Genomic DNA, 16,622 nt, shown 5'->3' on the forward strand with positions numbered 1-16,622 from the left:
AACTAGATGGCCCTGTATGCCTTTTTCTCTTGTGCTTCTCTCAGCATTGTCTTGCGAGCCGGATTAAATCTGTATGTTCGAAACCACATACCCAAATTATTCTCCTCATTAGCTTTACACTATTGTAGTCATTTTATCACTTCGCTTGGAAAATGCTGGTCTAGTAGTCATTCCAAGAGCCAAGAAGAAATTCGCAGGTTTGACAGTGTTCTCCATTCAGGCACGCATGCTGTTGAATGCTCTTCCTTATGAGATAGAATCTGCAATCTCAGTGGAATTGTTTTAATTGATGTTTGAGACACACTTCGATTCTGTAGCTTATGAGGGTTGATGACCCCATACTTTGTCCTCGAGGGAGAAGAATGAGCCTGGCTGTTTCACTGTGCATGCATTTCGAGCCAAAGTACTGGCACTTGGACCTGATATACGCCATCATCTAGAATTTGCTGCATCGGTCAAAGTTTTGGGGCAGTAAGCAATCAACTGAACATTCTGCTATCAACTATATTTTATGTTGATTATGTCTGTGTAGTGTCTGTTGATGTCCTTGCAACACCCATCGCAACCTGGTCATCTGGGAAGGGGAATTACCTCATGAGTTTTTCCCTTTTCCTCATGTAGGTTTTGGATCAGGGGGTGTTGTAATGTTAGTCTGTGCAGCCCGTTGAGACATTTTGTGATGAAGGGATTTACAAATAAACATGACTTGCACTGGCTTTAGGCTAAAATGTGATCTTCTTTTGTCACTTACCTCTGCAGCAAATATTTGTTTGTGGAACGTAAAAGAATATATCCCGAATTTTAGAAAATAAAACAAATGTTGCGAAGCAATTCCATTTTTAAAACATGTTTTATTAATTATCACCATAAAAAGCCAGCAAGGTAAGATAAAAGCTGGACGATAGCCAAAGGATGAAGGGATTAGTAAAATCTCAAGCGGGTGAGCCAATTTCACTTGCTGCTGGTGGCGGCGGTTGAAGTGAAGTTAAAGCAACCCTTAGGGTGGAACTGCATGTCACGAATGCGGCGCACCGACTGGATCTGTGGCTGAATGGCCGAGAAGTCGTTACAGTGCCGGTAGTCGCCGTTCTCCAACAGGTACTGGTATCCCCGGTAACCCGGATACTGGTAGCCCACCCACCTGGGGGCCAAGCAAGTCATGCGATCAGCTGCTTCTAGTGTTAGGACTAACGTGTTACAAAGGAGCTGTAATTATTATTAATAACATTTTGTATCGCTAGTGTCGTTATCACATTGTGAGTTACTGTATTAATCTGCTACTCGTTTATTGCAGATCATATATTACAGTGTCCTGTGTCGGCACAGAAGTTGGCAGAAAAAACAAAGTGTATTCAACACAGCCCAGAAGATCATCAGCTGCTCTCTGCCCAGTCTAGAGCATTGGTTCTCAACTAGTCTGACTTGAGGACCCACCATTTCACCCTAATCACAAACTGCGACCTAAATCAAGAAAATATTCCACTTTGAAAATTAAATTAAATGATTTTGCAGTTTAAAGCAGAGACAGTAGTATATTTTGACCTTTTTTTAAAAAAAAAAAGAAATGAGGAGCAAAACCACTTAAATTGCTTTAGGTATTCGCATATAAGCTTACATTGCAAATTAATGGTCCCCTAAAACGTCTTTAGAATAGAAGTTGATACCCAAACTATTAAAATCGGGATAATCAAAGTCAACATACCGATAAAAACACTGGTTAAAATAAACATTTCAAACCATTTACCGTACCTTCAAGCAAAGCTTTAATGGCAGATGCTCGTACAATATTTTTGTATTTTGCAATTATTTCCTTCTTCGACTCGAACTTTGTTGTTGCTGTTTCCAATTTTCCCTCCACCAAATCACCAACTTTCTTAAAACCAATTTAAATGGGCAGACAAAGGAAATAAAACAAACAAAATCACAATAAAATGAGATATGGTCCCTCACAAACTCGATGCCACAGATTGACTGAACAGGAAGAACAGATCGAGCAGGGCATTATCGCTATCTACTGTTAAGGAGTGTAATTGACTTTCTTTCTTTTTTTGTTCTTTGTTCTGTTTTAGCATGCAACCCTCTTCAGGGTCCCGACTCACCAGTTTAGAAACACTTGTCTAGAGGACATTGCCGGCTTGTGATATCGCAGCAGAACCATGAACAATATAAAGGATTCTTCACACCCGGGCCCCCTCAAGTTTAGCATCAAGAGCCTGCAGCCGGTACAAAATGCTGCAGCCAGGCTTTTAACTAAGACAAGAAAGTTTGATCACATTACCACGATTTTAGCTAACCTGCATTGGCTCCCTGTTAGCTTAAGATGTGATTTTAAGGTTCTGTTGGTAGTATACAAAATCATGCACGGACTTGCTCCCTCATATCTTTCAGATTTAATTTCTCCCCATGTTCCTGCTCGGAGCTTTCGCTCTGAAATAAGGGAGAGCAAGAGATAAGAGGGAAAGAAAGTGATAGAGAGTATTAAGGGAGGGAGAGAGGAAAAGAATCATTGAAATGGAGGGAAGCATAAAAAGTGAAAGAGAGAGGGAAAAAACAAGGGAGAGAGCAAATGAGAGAGAAAGAGAGAAGAAGAGAGTGAGAGAGAAAAAAGAAACACGAGGAAAAGGAGAGCGTACAATAGAAAGAGAAACAGAGAACAAATCAAGGTTGAGTTTTTCCTTGCCCTCCTGTACGTCTTAGATCAGGGGATGGTGTAATAATAATCTGTGGTCTGTACAACTCTTTGAGACTTCTGATTAAGGGCTATACAAATAAACATGACTTGACTATGGTTGGCGCTACAGGTCCCTTAAAAATTGGACAAATAGGCTCAGAGACAGCTTCTTCCCCAAAGGCCATCAAACGAGCGCTCAAAACTGTGAAAACATGTATTTTGTGAGGTTTTTTTTTGTTGCTTATAAATGGTTTTGCACAAAACTGAAAATATATACTTTGGGACTTGCTTGAGGAATTTTGTTGCTGCCAATTGATATTGCACTTTTCATTCCACTATTGTTATGATGCACTATTCTTTTTCATTACATTTTTATGATTCAGGCCAGTCTCTTAGCACTATGTTGTAAATATTTTTGTCGATTGTCTCGTATCTTTTTTTCTCTTCAAAGTCTTTATTACTTGTTTACCCCTGGAGTGCCGTGTCTAATCTTGTTGCATTCAATATTCCACAAAGTTGGTAATGAACACAAATCAATTCCTGAATACTCCTGCATCCCTCATGCTTTCACACACAACCTTAGATCTGCTAACGAGAAAATGGGAATGTTGGGCATGTTTATATTTACATACTAAGTTCAACTAAATGTAGTTACGGTGGTGCCATCTCAAGCGAAGAGTACGAGAACTTTGAATTTCTCCCTACTGATATTCTCCCTACTGTTGCATCCAAGCTGTATTTACAATAATAAAATGAAATACTCACATCAGTGGGTCTGCTATATGCACATATTTGGTTGATTACTGGCAAAGTTATGAAAGTATCTTTATAATTGGAAGGTCTTAAAAGTCTTTACTTACGCTCCTCCTGGGACTTTCACGCTCCCCACTCGGTCGGAGAATCCGTGTGCCCACAAGGTGGGAACATCGTCCTCCTGGATCTCCATCTTGTTGCCCTTGAAGTCGGAGAGCTCATGCAGGCAGATTTTGTGCTCCAAGCTGTCCTGTCAACATTAGAGTTATGCCAGGTCAATTTATTATTTTTACTGTGATTAGCATTAGCATCCAGATAACCTTTATCATGATTAGTATGTTAGCATGAGCAAGAAGATTTTCTTTCACAAGGAATTAAAAATTCTAATTTCATTTGTATCTCAAAAAGTCATTTAAGGGCAATTTTAATACTGATCCAAGTGAGATATTTGTGTTCATACACAAATGTCATGACGGTATTATTTCGTTTTGGTTTCATTATGAATGACTGTTAATGCCATAATATTGATACCAATACCGATACAACCATTGTATTCTAAACACAAAAAAGGAGGGATGATTTCAAAGAATTTTGTGCTTGTTAGTATAGTATTTTTATTACTAAATATTGCATCCAATGAATGCCAACATTATGTTCTCCTGTATATACTCTTGTATATAATGTTGGCACAGCAGTAGGAAGGAGGCACTGGCCACCATGGTAAGTATTATTCAAAGTATTACTTTTTAGTGGAGAGAAAAACCTAATTAATTAAAAAAATAAATTATGATTTTAATCATAAGCAAAAGTGCAAGAACTCTTATATAAACGTGCATTGTTTGAAATACCCGTAATTTACGGAGCGAACATAAATGTCCGCCATTTTGCTGCCATTGGTACCCGAAATACCAAAACCATTGTAAAAGGCTCGGCAAAAAAAGAAAAACAGCCCAGTTTGGTCACTCTGAGTCTCCATAGTTTAGTACTTCTCTGTGTTTTGCTCTCATTTTCGGTTGCACCACACAATACAGTGACATCTAGTGGTGAAAGGATATACTCTCAGTCCCTATAATTAGTATCGGTAAATAACAGAAATATATATTTTTTAATTGGCCTGACACACAATTGGAAAAAAATCTATTGTTTTGTTTTAACAGTAATGGGCCTGCCGGGCCTGCAAAGCCCTCCCTGATGGTCTAAAATAATTATCAGAATCACGTGATATTAATCATATTTTGTCCATCAATACTTATTAAATAATTCCAAACTGCTTCCTTTCATTACTTTTCCTCTGATTGTGCTGCTTCCGGATTTGTGCTTCCATATTTAAGTATTTAGACGATTAGATTTCATCCATTACTTGTTGCCGGGATCAGAAATTTACTCAGAATCAGTTCTGCATGGCCTAAGCCTTAGGCCCTAAGGCAGGGGTGTCAAACTCATTTTAACTCGGGGGGCCACACGATAGAACAAACATTCTGTTGGGGCCGAACTAGTACATTAAAGAGAAAGAAAAAGAGATAAAGAAATAAGAGAAAGAGGGAGGGAAAAGGAGAGAGGGCGAAAAAGAGAGAGAGGGAGAGAGCATGAGAAACAAAAGATCAAAAGTCGTGAGAGAGGGGGAAAAGAATGGAAGAGGAAGAAAGAAATCCAAAGAGAAATAGAAACACAGAAGGAGAGAAAAGAAAGCGTCAAGGGTATGAAGAGAGAAAGAGAAAAGAGAGAAAAGGAAAAAAGGAAGTTAGAACAAAAGAGGTTAAAAGACACAGAGAGAAAGAGACACAGAGCAACAAAGGAAGAGAAAAAAAGAGACACAGAGAGTGAAAGAGACAGAGTGGGAGAAAAAGGGTGGAAAAGAAAGAGAGAGAGAAAAAATTCAAGTACAGTGTCTTTGTGAGAGGCACCTGGCTTTGGCAACATCAAGTTGACATATTTTAACCTGCAGCTTGTTTTTCTCTTGCACTTCTCTGAGTGTTGTCTCGCGGGCCGCCCGTTTGACACCTGTGCCCTAAGGCATAACATCAGTATCACTAAAACTGTTGGTTCAGCCAATCAGATTTCGAGTTGGCGGAGCCAGGACCTTCTAGAAGGCGTAACGAAACGTCAGCGGTTTCACAAACTATGATTGGCCAGGGGGCGGTAACGGAAGAATCACGATCAAAAGCTGAAGAAAAAAAATCCCTGCGTCCACTGCTTCTGACTTTTTCAGCCCTAAGTCAAATAAAAACGTATGCTAGGAATACACAGGTTCAAATTTTATCTTTAACCTGGATGGTACTGAAACAAAAGGATTATCGGTATGATGGAGTACGGTAATTGAAATATTTTTAAGGAAAGAAAGTAGGATGGATTTTGTGTACAAATACAAAGGATTGTTGGTGACTTAAATAATAGTGCTATTACATGAGGTTATCATCGATGCTTTTCTCTATGTGTGGCAGCTGTAGCTGCAGGAAATGTTTCATAACCATAAAATAGTTATTGAGGGTTGGAAGATTCAGAATTACCATGACAATGTGTTTCAACAACCCAATGTTGTCGGAAGCGATAAAACGATCCAACATTTATCTGTTCTACGGCAGTTAGCAAGAGGCCCGAGCGTACCATGTGGATGGGCCTGAGCGACATGAGGCAGTCGCTGCGGTACGAGTTGCTCCATGTGTCCCAGCGAGGATACTCTCCCTTCTCCAGGATGAACATCTCCCCGCGGAGGTTGGTCTGCTCGAACGCAACAAAGCTGGAATGGGGTTCCGCCAGTGGGTAAGGGGCGGGGAAGGAAAGGTCACGGGAGAGGATTGAGCGGCGAGGACGAGCAAAAGCGCCCGTCGGCCGGCGGCCCTCGAGGATCTTACGGGCCGCTGTCCACGATGATGCTGCGCACTCGCTCCAGGCCTCGGTCGGAAACGTTCAAGCACTCGCTCTGAAGCTCCACCGATCGCCCCTGGAAGTTCTCCTGCTCGAACAGGGTCAGCTGCAACACAGAATAGGGCGGGCGTGTTCAATTCAGTTCAGCTCCAGGGCTTTGTGTTCTCAGGCGGGGTACAGTGACCCCTCGCTACTTCAGGCTTTTGCCAGTTCCATGAATTGAATTCTCTTTATTGTCACTGGAATATCCCATTGCGTTCTGCAGACAGCAGACAGCAAATGCGACCACAGGGGCAGATTAAGGAGGGCTTTGTGCATTGGGTGGGTGTGACTGTCTGTGTGCGTGACTGTGATAGGCTGGTGTATGCTGTCAGTCAAACAGCCGAGGTGGGCGGGCACACGAATCAATGTGTCCACCCCCTCACCCCCAAAATAAACTGCGGATTACGGCTACAGGTGAGCTAGTATTTTAGCCGCTCGCTACATTGAAAAGAAATTCATCAATTAAATCGGACTCTAGCGCAAAGAAATGGTGATCACCAGCAGGTGCTCCGTGGATTGTTATCAGGTCTGGGAAGCGATTGTGGCAGCGACAGGAGGGAAGACATTATCGAGCATGCAGGTCAGTCCTACTGTTTTGGCTAGGCTAACAACTCTCCTAAACCACTCCTGTTAAGCCTGTATTTAATTGAAGCCAGATCCATTACCCATGAAACAGATGATCTGGAGCTACAACTCGTGGAAAACGGCTACATTCGGGATGGTTGTATTTTAATTATAGCGAAAACCTGTCTTTATTCGATGGTGCCTGATGCTAACATGCAGCGAGACATCCGCTCTCTAAATTGCAGGTCCTTCCTGGTGCTATAGCTGGCAACTCTCTAAGCCAGCCCTGCTGAGCCTGTACCTCACCAGAGCCAGATCCATTACCCATTAAACCGATGACCTGAAGCTACCACTCGTAGGAAACCGCTACATTTGGTAATTTTGTGTTTTAATCATCGTGGAGTGCTGGCTCAATCTGAGGTTACCTGATGCTAGCGTGCAGCTAGCCAGCTCCTCTCATAATAGCTTTCTTCCTCTGTAAGAAGAAGTGCTCCAATTTCGTTGTACTTCCGTGACAACTATTCAACTGCGACTCTATGTTCTGTGGTTTTATCTGTCGATCTATAGTTGTTATTTTGCTACATGGATATACTCTCAGTCAGTCAGGATGTCATCTTGAGGTAAGTTAGCCCCTTGGAGGCTTTCACCAAGGTGTGAGGCTATTTCACGGATTTTAACTTTTCGCGGCGTCGTGTCCTCGTTAACTACAATACAGTGAGGGAATATGCTTTATCATTCAGCCACCATTTGTAGTCAACCCTAAAAATCATAATCACGGATAAGGGATCTTTTCCAAGCGCAACACGTTTATTCACAAACAATGGAAGAAAGTATTTTTAGGTTGACATTGACTGTGTTAAGGATTTTGTTAATTTAACAGTTGAGTAAATGTAGCTTTACACATGAACCAACTAGCGCTGCAACTACTAATTATTTTAGTAACCAGTCGATTATTATTTAGATTAATCGATGAAGAAATTTTTTTAAAAACACATTTTAATTTCCTCCCCTAATTTAAATATTAAAGTTTTGTACAAAATAAAAAGTAGTACAGAGAATATTGGAAAAAATCCAAGTGTTTGTCAAAAAACTTGATAATATACAAACAAAAATACATATGTATGCTATATATCAGTATATGTGTAAGATACTGTATATCCAGTGCCATAGGGTGCACATAAAAATCTCCGATTTTCTTGAAATTGTGGTGTGTGATGTAAAGCTAGGACACCATGAGGTTGTGTGGGAAGTGTGGGCGTGTATAAATGGCTAGGTTCACACCTGCTAACTGCTCAATTCTGATTTTTCGGGGTGAAATCCGTGAGATCGTTCATATTTCCAACTAATTGTGACTTCTATGCATCTCCTGTGTTAATGATACCATGTCCCGCTTGCCCAGAAGCGGACACCTGACGTCACACGCAATCCATTGTTTGCGGAAGTACTCATGGATGTTTTGGAGAGGACGTCATTGGTCGTCGCCCCAAAATATAGGCAGAGACAAAAATATGGCGGAAAAGGAAAGTGCTTTACTCAGCAACATTAAAGCCACGTTCCCTTTATGCCATATTTCTATCTCTGCGTATATTTTGGGGCGATGCCCAATGACGTTCTTTATTCAGCAACATTTAAGCCACGTTCAAAATTCGTCTGAGAGATGCTGGGCTTTTTTTGCTGTGTTCAACAAGATCATGTGATGTTTTTCTTGGAATCAAAGTGTTTTTTCTCTGTATCGGCTCGCTTAGTCAAAAAACATTATCTCGTAACATCCTGCCAGATGTCCGTTGTCACCTCAAAGGCTGCTGACTTACAGTTAATCCGCAACGGATGCTAAGGCCATAGTATATCTAGCAATATGATTTATTGTGTCACCGGAGGCTGGACAGAAATGTCCCTCAAAGTATGAATTAAACCCAAAACTTCAATTTCCCTCTAATTAATGTTTTCTGTGTTTTCAACCGCCATGGCGTGTTGATTTCTACGCTACGCGGAAGAACACGGAAACCGAGCAGCCACGAGAGAGTTGAAAATAATTGAATCGAGCGTGAGGAAGCTGAAAACTTGGTTTTTATCTTTGTGTTTTACTTTGTAATCATGACTTAAATAAACCACAACCAAACTCAGTTTAGCTCCCGCGTTGTATTTCTTAATACGCACCCTTGTGTGCTTGTGTGTGTTGTAAGCCGGCCGCAACAGAGGGCACCTGCGCCCTATCGTGTGGTGCGCCCTGTGTATGTGTTGAGTACAGAAATAGAACCAGCAACGAGAATTTGCCTTTTAATACGGTTCTCTTTTCCCACCACCTTACCCAAACATCATAAAACAAACAAACAAACAAACAAGCCAAAAAAAGAGCAGTAAATCTAATTGTATATGTAGCAAAGATTTTTATCGATCAAAAATATAAAAAAATGTAAACTCACTTTTCAGAATGTATGATTTTGTTTTTCGATTAAATCTTCGAATATGATAAATATTGCCAACGTGTAAATTATATATAATGTGCTTAAGTGTCCGCCTTTTGTGTTGCTTTAAACATGTCATCATTATTATTTTTGTTTTTATTTTATAGATGTATTTTTCAGTTTTTCCGCTGCACTTTCTGTTCCCTTGAAAATTCTTAACTTTGTAGTTGGATTGACTGTTTCGTGCCTTTGTGTTTGTTATGATGCAATGTGATCAATGAAGGATTTAAAAAAATGTAAGATCCTTTTTTTTTTTAAAGAAAGGGTCTTGAGGCGCTCTCTAGCGGATCAAAAGGGTACCCAAACCCTCCACTTCACAACAAATTCAATGCACTTGTTTGCATGGATTCAAGTGCTTAGTGTTACATAAATTGCGCGACATATCCTATTGATAATAAAATTAGTTGCCAGCGCGTTTAATAATACTTTCTAGTCAATTTTATCGATTTGTTGTTGCAGCCCTACATGCAATTCAGCATATACGTAACAAATATAAACAAATTTAAGAGGGCGCTGAGAATAAAAATATGCTTGCCTCAATCGTCATACTACTTTGAAATACAAAATAAGAGTAAACCTGCAATAACATCAAAATAAACTACCAGGATACAGAAGCAGAGTACTGCATCTTTGCTGGCCTTTAGCAGAGAGATGGAGTATTTGGTTTCTATTTATTAAAAAAGTCATAACTTTTGATAGAAAATAGGTTTTCTTTTAACATACTCAGAAATAGACTACAGGCCAGATTAAATCCTGCTTGCAACAGGGTCAGCGTGTGTTGATTCATTAATTTTTTTTATTGGGTCCCCTTAGGGAAATTCACTGTACCGGGAGGGTACAGTCAGTGCTGTCGCAGCAGAGCGTGCGCCAAATGACCGATTTACAGCAGCTGATATTAACAGGCGGTATCCTATCCAAGAACTAACCAAGCCCAATCCTACAGACACGGGGTGTTCTCAGGGTGGTATGGAGGTAAACAGGGCGTGGCAGCCATCGAGTGACTCACTTTGAAAGTTCCTTTGCTGGGCTCTCCGGTCTTGGGGGCCTTGCTGGAGGCGGCTGGCAGGCCTCCCTTGTTGTCTTTGGCATCGGCGCCCTGGCCGGTTGCGGACTTGGCGATCTGAGACATGGCAAAAGGGCGGCAGGGCGCTGCGTTGGGGTGGGGATTGGGGGGTCGATAAGAACAGTTTGGAACGTTAGCAAAACTTTGAGCAACCATGGCTTAGTCTCCTTGTGATGTTAGGGAGCCAAAATATCAGCAAAATATTTAAAATAAAAAAAAAGTAATTCTAAAGACTCATAATGAATAAATGATCTCCCAGTGCAGTAAGGTTTGTATAGTGAAGTCCAGTCACGTTGATTTGTATAGCCCTTAATCACAAAAATTCTAGAAAGGCTGCACAGACCACTATTACAACTTTTACATATTTCTCATTTTCTCAGTTTTTATCTCTTCCCCCTCTCTTCCCCCCCCCCCTCTCTCTCTCTCTCTCTCTCTCACTTTATTTTTCAAATTCTCTTCCAGTTTTTCCCTCTGTGTCTTCATTTTTCTCCTGCCTTCTCTGCTTGATTTGTTCTGTTTCTCTTTCTATCGTACTCTCTCCTTTTCCCCGTTTTTCTTTTTTCTCTCGCTCTCCTTTTCTCTCTTTCTCTCCCTCATTTGCTCTCTCTTTCATTTTTTATGCTTCTCTTCATTTCCATGATCCTTTTCCTCTCTCCCTCTCTTAATTCCCCCTCTCTCTCTTTCCCTCTCTCCTTTTCCTTTTATCTCTAGCTCTCCCTTATTCTCTATTTTTCTCTTGCTCGTTTCCCTCTCTCTTTCTCTCTCTCCCTCCTCTCATCTCTCTTTAATTATTTCCCTCTCTTTCCCTCTCTCTTTCTTTCTCTATCTTTCTCTCTCTGTGTTTCTCTGTTTCTCTCTGTCTTTTGTCTTTCTATCATTCTTTCTTGTTTTCTGTCTTTTCTCTCTTTCTCTCTCCATCTCTTTCCCTCTCACCTCTCTTTCTCGCACTATTCTCTTCTTTTCTTTTTTCATTTCCCCCTCTTTCTTTTTCTCTTTCTCACCCTTCTTTTCTATTGTTCTCTCTTTCTTTCTCCCTCTTTTTCTCTCTCTTCCCGTCTTTCTCTTTCTCACCTTCATTGTCTTTTCCTTTCTCTCTCTTTCATTCTGTCACTCTCTCTCTCTCTTTCTCTTTTTCTCTTGTTATCTTTCTCTCTCCCTTTCCCTATTTTCTCACTTTCTTGCCCCCTCTCCTTATTTCTCCCCCTCTTTTCTTCTCTCTTCCTCTCTCTTTTTATCTTACTCTCTCATTCTTTCCATCCCTCTCTTATTATCTTACTCTCTTCTATACTGTGCTTTTGTCTGTCTTTCTCTCTTGCCACATCTCTCTCTCTATTTCTCCTTTCCCTTTCTTTCCTGTTCTCTCTATCCCTCTCCCTCTCTCTGTTTCTGCCTTTCTTTCTCTCTTGCTTCCCCTCACTTGAAGATGCTCGAGACTGGTGAATATGAGCGGCGACATCTCTGTGTTGTTAGTATAAACGATTAAAGACTATTATAATAGAGTAGAATAACACATGTTCAAAATGAATGAATTTGGTGCGTGATGTCTTATGACTATTGGTAGTATATCATTCAAAACCGCACGAAAATGACCAGTAGGGAGCTCTGTAGGACCAGGCGGCGGTGCGCGGATGTGTCTCCTTACCTGCGTGCAGCGTTGTATCAGGCTCGCCGGCGTCGGTCACGCTTGGCTCCGTCCTGATGCTTTTATAGCCTGGCAAAGGTCGAGGGGCCACAAAACAAACGCTTTGTCATCACACAGTTCGGCCGGCAGAGGTTTGAAAACCCCTCCGGCCCACAATGCGACCCCCGAGCCCTCCGTAAGCACTTTGAACGCAAAGGAAAGTGCTGATAGCGCCTATTGGAGCTTAGAGGATGGGGCTGCCTGGACTGTTATCAAGTGTGTGAATTGGGTAAGGGGCGCGCCTGACGAACAATGAAGTCACAAACACTAGTGTTTTCCAACCGGTGTGCCGGGGCGCACAAGTGTGCCGGGGGATCTCGTCTACGTGCCGCAGGATATTTACCACTTTCCCCAAAAAGCATGGTAAGCACGGTGATAATTATCCATATCAGTAGGTGGCAGCAGATTACAATTGATTTCTTCTGATAAACGAATTATCAGCTCATGAGGAAGTCGCGGGTCACCGGCAGGGTGGCCAGGGTGCCACTTCCTGAGGTGTGTCTTGGGGAAAGTACACCGTCCCTCTCTAGGCGTTTGCTTCCCCATGTGAAACAGATAGTACTGGTTTCCATAGTTATCAGTAGCGGGAGAAGCCTCCTGATCTGACTCAGATACAGCAGCTTCATCATCTGGTTGCCGTTATTTTGTGGTGTAAAGCACCATCCCGCCCTTCCAAGATGAGCAAGATTTTGGCATTAATGGGAAGTGGCATGGGACATTGCTGATACTCGATTCTTAATCCATTGTGAAAAAAAGATTTTGTTCCAGAAATTTTAAGTATTACATCGTAAAATACCGCGTACAAGGCAATAAAGGGTTTCATACGACCAAAAATAAGATAAATTAGTGAAAATTATCCTTTGAAAAAAAATCTGACTACAGTACATTACAAATTGCAAACATATTTAAAGGAAACTTCAGAATATTTATTAATATGTTTAGTTCGAATAAGCTGTTTAATATTGCATTTCGAAACAACATAAATCCAATGAAGTAAAAATTGTTCACATACACATGCGGATTTCAACAATCATTTTCTTAAAACAGACACAAAAAAACCCAAACAGAAAGTTAAGCTATCGTAAACTATTTTTTTTCACTGATTTTAAGTTTTATTTTTGTTATTTTTCCAAATAAAAACATAGTAAATCTGGTTAAAAATATAATAATACTTACAGAAGGGGCCGGTTTGGGAAGAAGCTGCAGTCCATCTAACCCAGGGGTCTCAAACTCAATTTACTTGGGGTCCATCAAAGCTCACTTCTGGGTGAGGCTGGGCAACAAGTAAACCTCGTAAAACATTCCACTATTCTCAAATGTCTTTAATTCAGTTTTCTAAGCACAAAATGAGATCTAAAAATAAAAAAAATTAGAAATAATGTGCTGACCTGTCAATTTAGAATGGGGTTAAGTTCCCCCAGTAGTAGTTTTAGCTACAGTTTATCACTTCCCGTACTCCGCATGAACCACTTCCTGTTATAAACAGTCATGTTGGAAGCGGTCTGTATGTCCTCCATCTCAATTTCCTTTATACTAACCTTGGAGTGGAACTAACTTTAAGTTCTTGCTGTAAGCTGTTGTTGCTTTATATCTTTGTTGTGTTGAATGTGGTTATGAAAACGCTGCATTTACATTTAAAAAAAGATTGATTTTAAGTGTTAACTATGCTAATTACTAAGTTTTAGCAATGCCAATTAGCTAAACCGTTGAGGCATTTAGCCTTTGGTTGAGCTTCATTCGCATGATACTTGGTGTGCTTTGTGTGAAACGTTGTTGATCAATGCATTTTGTCATACTTACTATCGCTGTATAAATACAGACACTGCCCTACTTACAAACGATTGTTCGTGAGTTGAATTTGTTCGTAAGTTGCTTCGGTGCTATATTTTGTATGTTTAAGGCTTATATACGTAACCTGTATTTTTTGTACTAAAAGATAAACATTTTATAAAATAATATGCTCTATAAAGTTAAATTTAACTTACTTTTGGAAGATGAGCTTCAAGAGCTCCTCTTCCGCGGTAAAAAGTGGGCGAAAATAAGCGATCCAACCATTTTCTCAACCGCATTGATCTTTCTTATTCCACTTAATTTTCAAATGAAACGGCTCGCCTCTTCTTTACACTTTTGTTAGGTTAAAGGTGTATATCACAATACTCAAATTGATAATATGTCTCCAAATTGTTGTACATCAATTTACCATTCAAACCAATATTAACCTGAGCTTCGCCTGTCCTAACAATTATACGTGCTCCTTCTCTAAGAGAGAAGACCAGGAAACCAATCAGCCGAATCACCCGAGATTTTTTTCCTCACAGCAAAACAATTATTACAGTATCAGGGGCTTGGGTCCTTCTCAATACAATCTTTGCTACCCTGTGGCAATCAGGGAGAGACACTTTTTCCCGAGGAGCCCCGAAGAGTTATCTTTACAATATTCAAATCAAGACTGCAAAACACTACCCACTCCCATTTTATTAGTTACATGACATCTGCGATCTGTTCCTTAAGATGCTGATTGGCTCTTCTCCGGCAGTCTCAGATGACGCCCTTTCTTGCGTACATGACTGGCTGGGGTGCAGTTCCGTAAACACAACACCATCCGGCTTCCCAGGAGCGAGATTCTTCGCTAGCCCTTGGGCCCCCACCTCGTCAGTCCTTGTTTTGTCTGTCTGGCGCGTAAGCCTCAGAAACAATTTAAAAACTGTACTATTCAACTTATTTGCAATACAGCTTTGAATGATTAAAAAGCAGTAAGCATAGCACTACATTATTGCACAAAATATTAAAATCCTTCACTTTACAGCAACCATATTGAATGGATGCACGAGATATTAAACAATAAAAATGTAAAAGTTCTTAGCGCGCTAGAGATACAGTAGGGAGCTAGGGAGCGTCTGTACTCTACTTCAAAAAGATGCTACAGGTTTAATTTTGTTTTATTTACCTGATTACCCGACCTGATTTAGAACGTATGTTTGAGTTTATAACCGTGAAGGAAGTTAGCGAATATAAGAATAGAATAGAATATACCTTTATTGTCATTGTTACAAAATGGGTTAACATATTGTGACAACGAAATTGGGCATGACACTCCAGTTTCACACATTCACAGTGAGGTAAAAAACCCAAGAAGATAAAAAAACAGAGAAGATAAGGTTACAATGAGATTGTAACTAGTGTGTTGTAAGTCTTGAATTTCATTTGAAATTTTGTATTCTGTATCTTTTGTGCTTCAGTTTTACAACTCATTAAGATCAGAAGATTTCAGTAAAGCTTTCAACCTGGAATGAAGCCTCGGTCTTTGTTGTTGTTTGCTATCTGTCGTCAATACCCAGACGTATTAGACAGGACGGAACAAATAATGTCCAAATAAACCAAATAATCAGTAATACTCCAACTGCGTTTTATAACCACTCTTAAGAAAATATAACATGTTTAACACACTTTGTGTCATGATTGTCGATTCAGAGCACCTGCGACTGCCTAATTGGCGCCAACAGCCCGGACAGCTGATTGGCTGATGTACTCTTTTTAAACCCCGTCAGATCGTTATGCAAACTGTTGCCTCCAGCTCAGTAAGCTCTTACGTCAGACTCTGTTCCTGCCCTGCTTTTCTCTGCCTGATCCTCGTTGCCAAACTGTTTCCGGACCTGACTCTGCCCCGTTCTGCCTTCCTGTTACCCGATCTGTTTTGCCCTGTTACCTGCCTGCCTCCTGTTGCCGACCTTGTTTCCGAACTTGACACCGCCCTTGCTCTCCAGTCCCGGCTAGCGACTTGTAATTCCCGCCTGTCTTCGACCCTCCTCGATAGACACGGAAGTGCCACTTCCGCATCTCCTGTTCCACTTGTCCGTCAGCCATCGAATCGTGGAAACAAGCCCTGCTTTCCCTCTATATTAATAAAAACTGAGAAAACGAGCACTATTGGGTCCTGTGTCCGTTTCTGGTCTGTGACACTTTGGCTCTAAGGCAGAAATCCCACCTGAAGATAAGAGCAAGATGCAGTTCACGTTCCTTTAAGCTTCAGTTCGACAGTTGGCACAATCTCTTCTAAGGAGGGAGAGTCCTTATCACATAACTTACATAGTAACTCATTCAATGCCAGGCATTTCTCTCCAATAGGAAAAGCAAATTTTGGCCATTTTGCCTCATTTTTGAAGGCCCACAGAAAATCTAGTTCTGTAGCTTTAGAAGAAAGCGCCAACCCTTATCTTTCAGTAATTAAAAATTATGTTTCTAGCTTTTACCATTGTTTAGTAGACTAGAGTTGAATATTGCTAAGTTTCTTGAAAATACTCCCTTCCAAGAAAAAAACTTGATATAGAGGTCTTTTTGTAAAAGGATACATTTCAACCAGAACTTTCACATCAGTGCTTTTATACATTTTTTGATACCGCCAAAATCTAAACAATGCTTTCCATGAAGGGCCCTTTGCTTGTAAAATCTAATTTTATTGCAAGAACACTAAACTTATGCATTAACTATGCATGACCGATGCACGAACTCTGCAAAAAC

The 16,622-nt window shown here is 40.6% G+C and overlaps 1 protein-coding gene across 1 annotated transcript; it reads right to left on the reverse strand.

The window, feature by feature from the left end:
• Window positions 1-831: 831 nt before the first annotated feature.
• On the reverse strand, window positions 832-12,234 carry crybb1 (crystallin, beta B1). The gene is made up of 6 exons (XM_088355420.1): window positions 12,066-12,234; window positions 10,367-10,509; window positions 6,277-6,395; window positions 6,029-6,161; window positions 3,532-3,674; window positions 832-1,141 (listed from the first exon to the last, which is right to left on the reverse strand). The coding sequence occupies exons 2-6, from the start codon at window positions 10,487-10,489 to the stop codon at window positions 952-954; spliced, it is 708 nt and encodes a 235-aa protein (XP_088211546.1). The 5' UTR covers window positions 10,490-10,509; window positions 12,066-12,234; the 3' UTR covers window positions 832-951.
• Between the last annotated feature and the right edge of the window lie 4,388 nt (window positions 12,235-16,622).

The sequence above is a fragment of the Urocampus carinirostris genome, chromosome 16, assembly GCF_059441175.1.
Source record: "Urocampus carinirostris isolate Australia breed hairy pipefish chromosome 16, RoL_Ucar_1.0, whole genome shotgun sequence".
NCBI lineage: Eukaryota > Metazoa > Chordata > Actinopteri > Syngnathiformes > Syngnathidae > Urocampus > Urocampus carinirostris.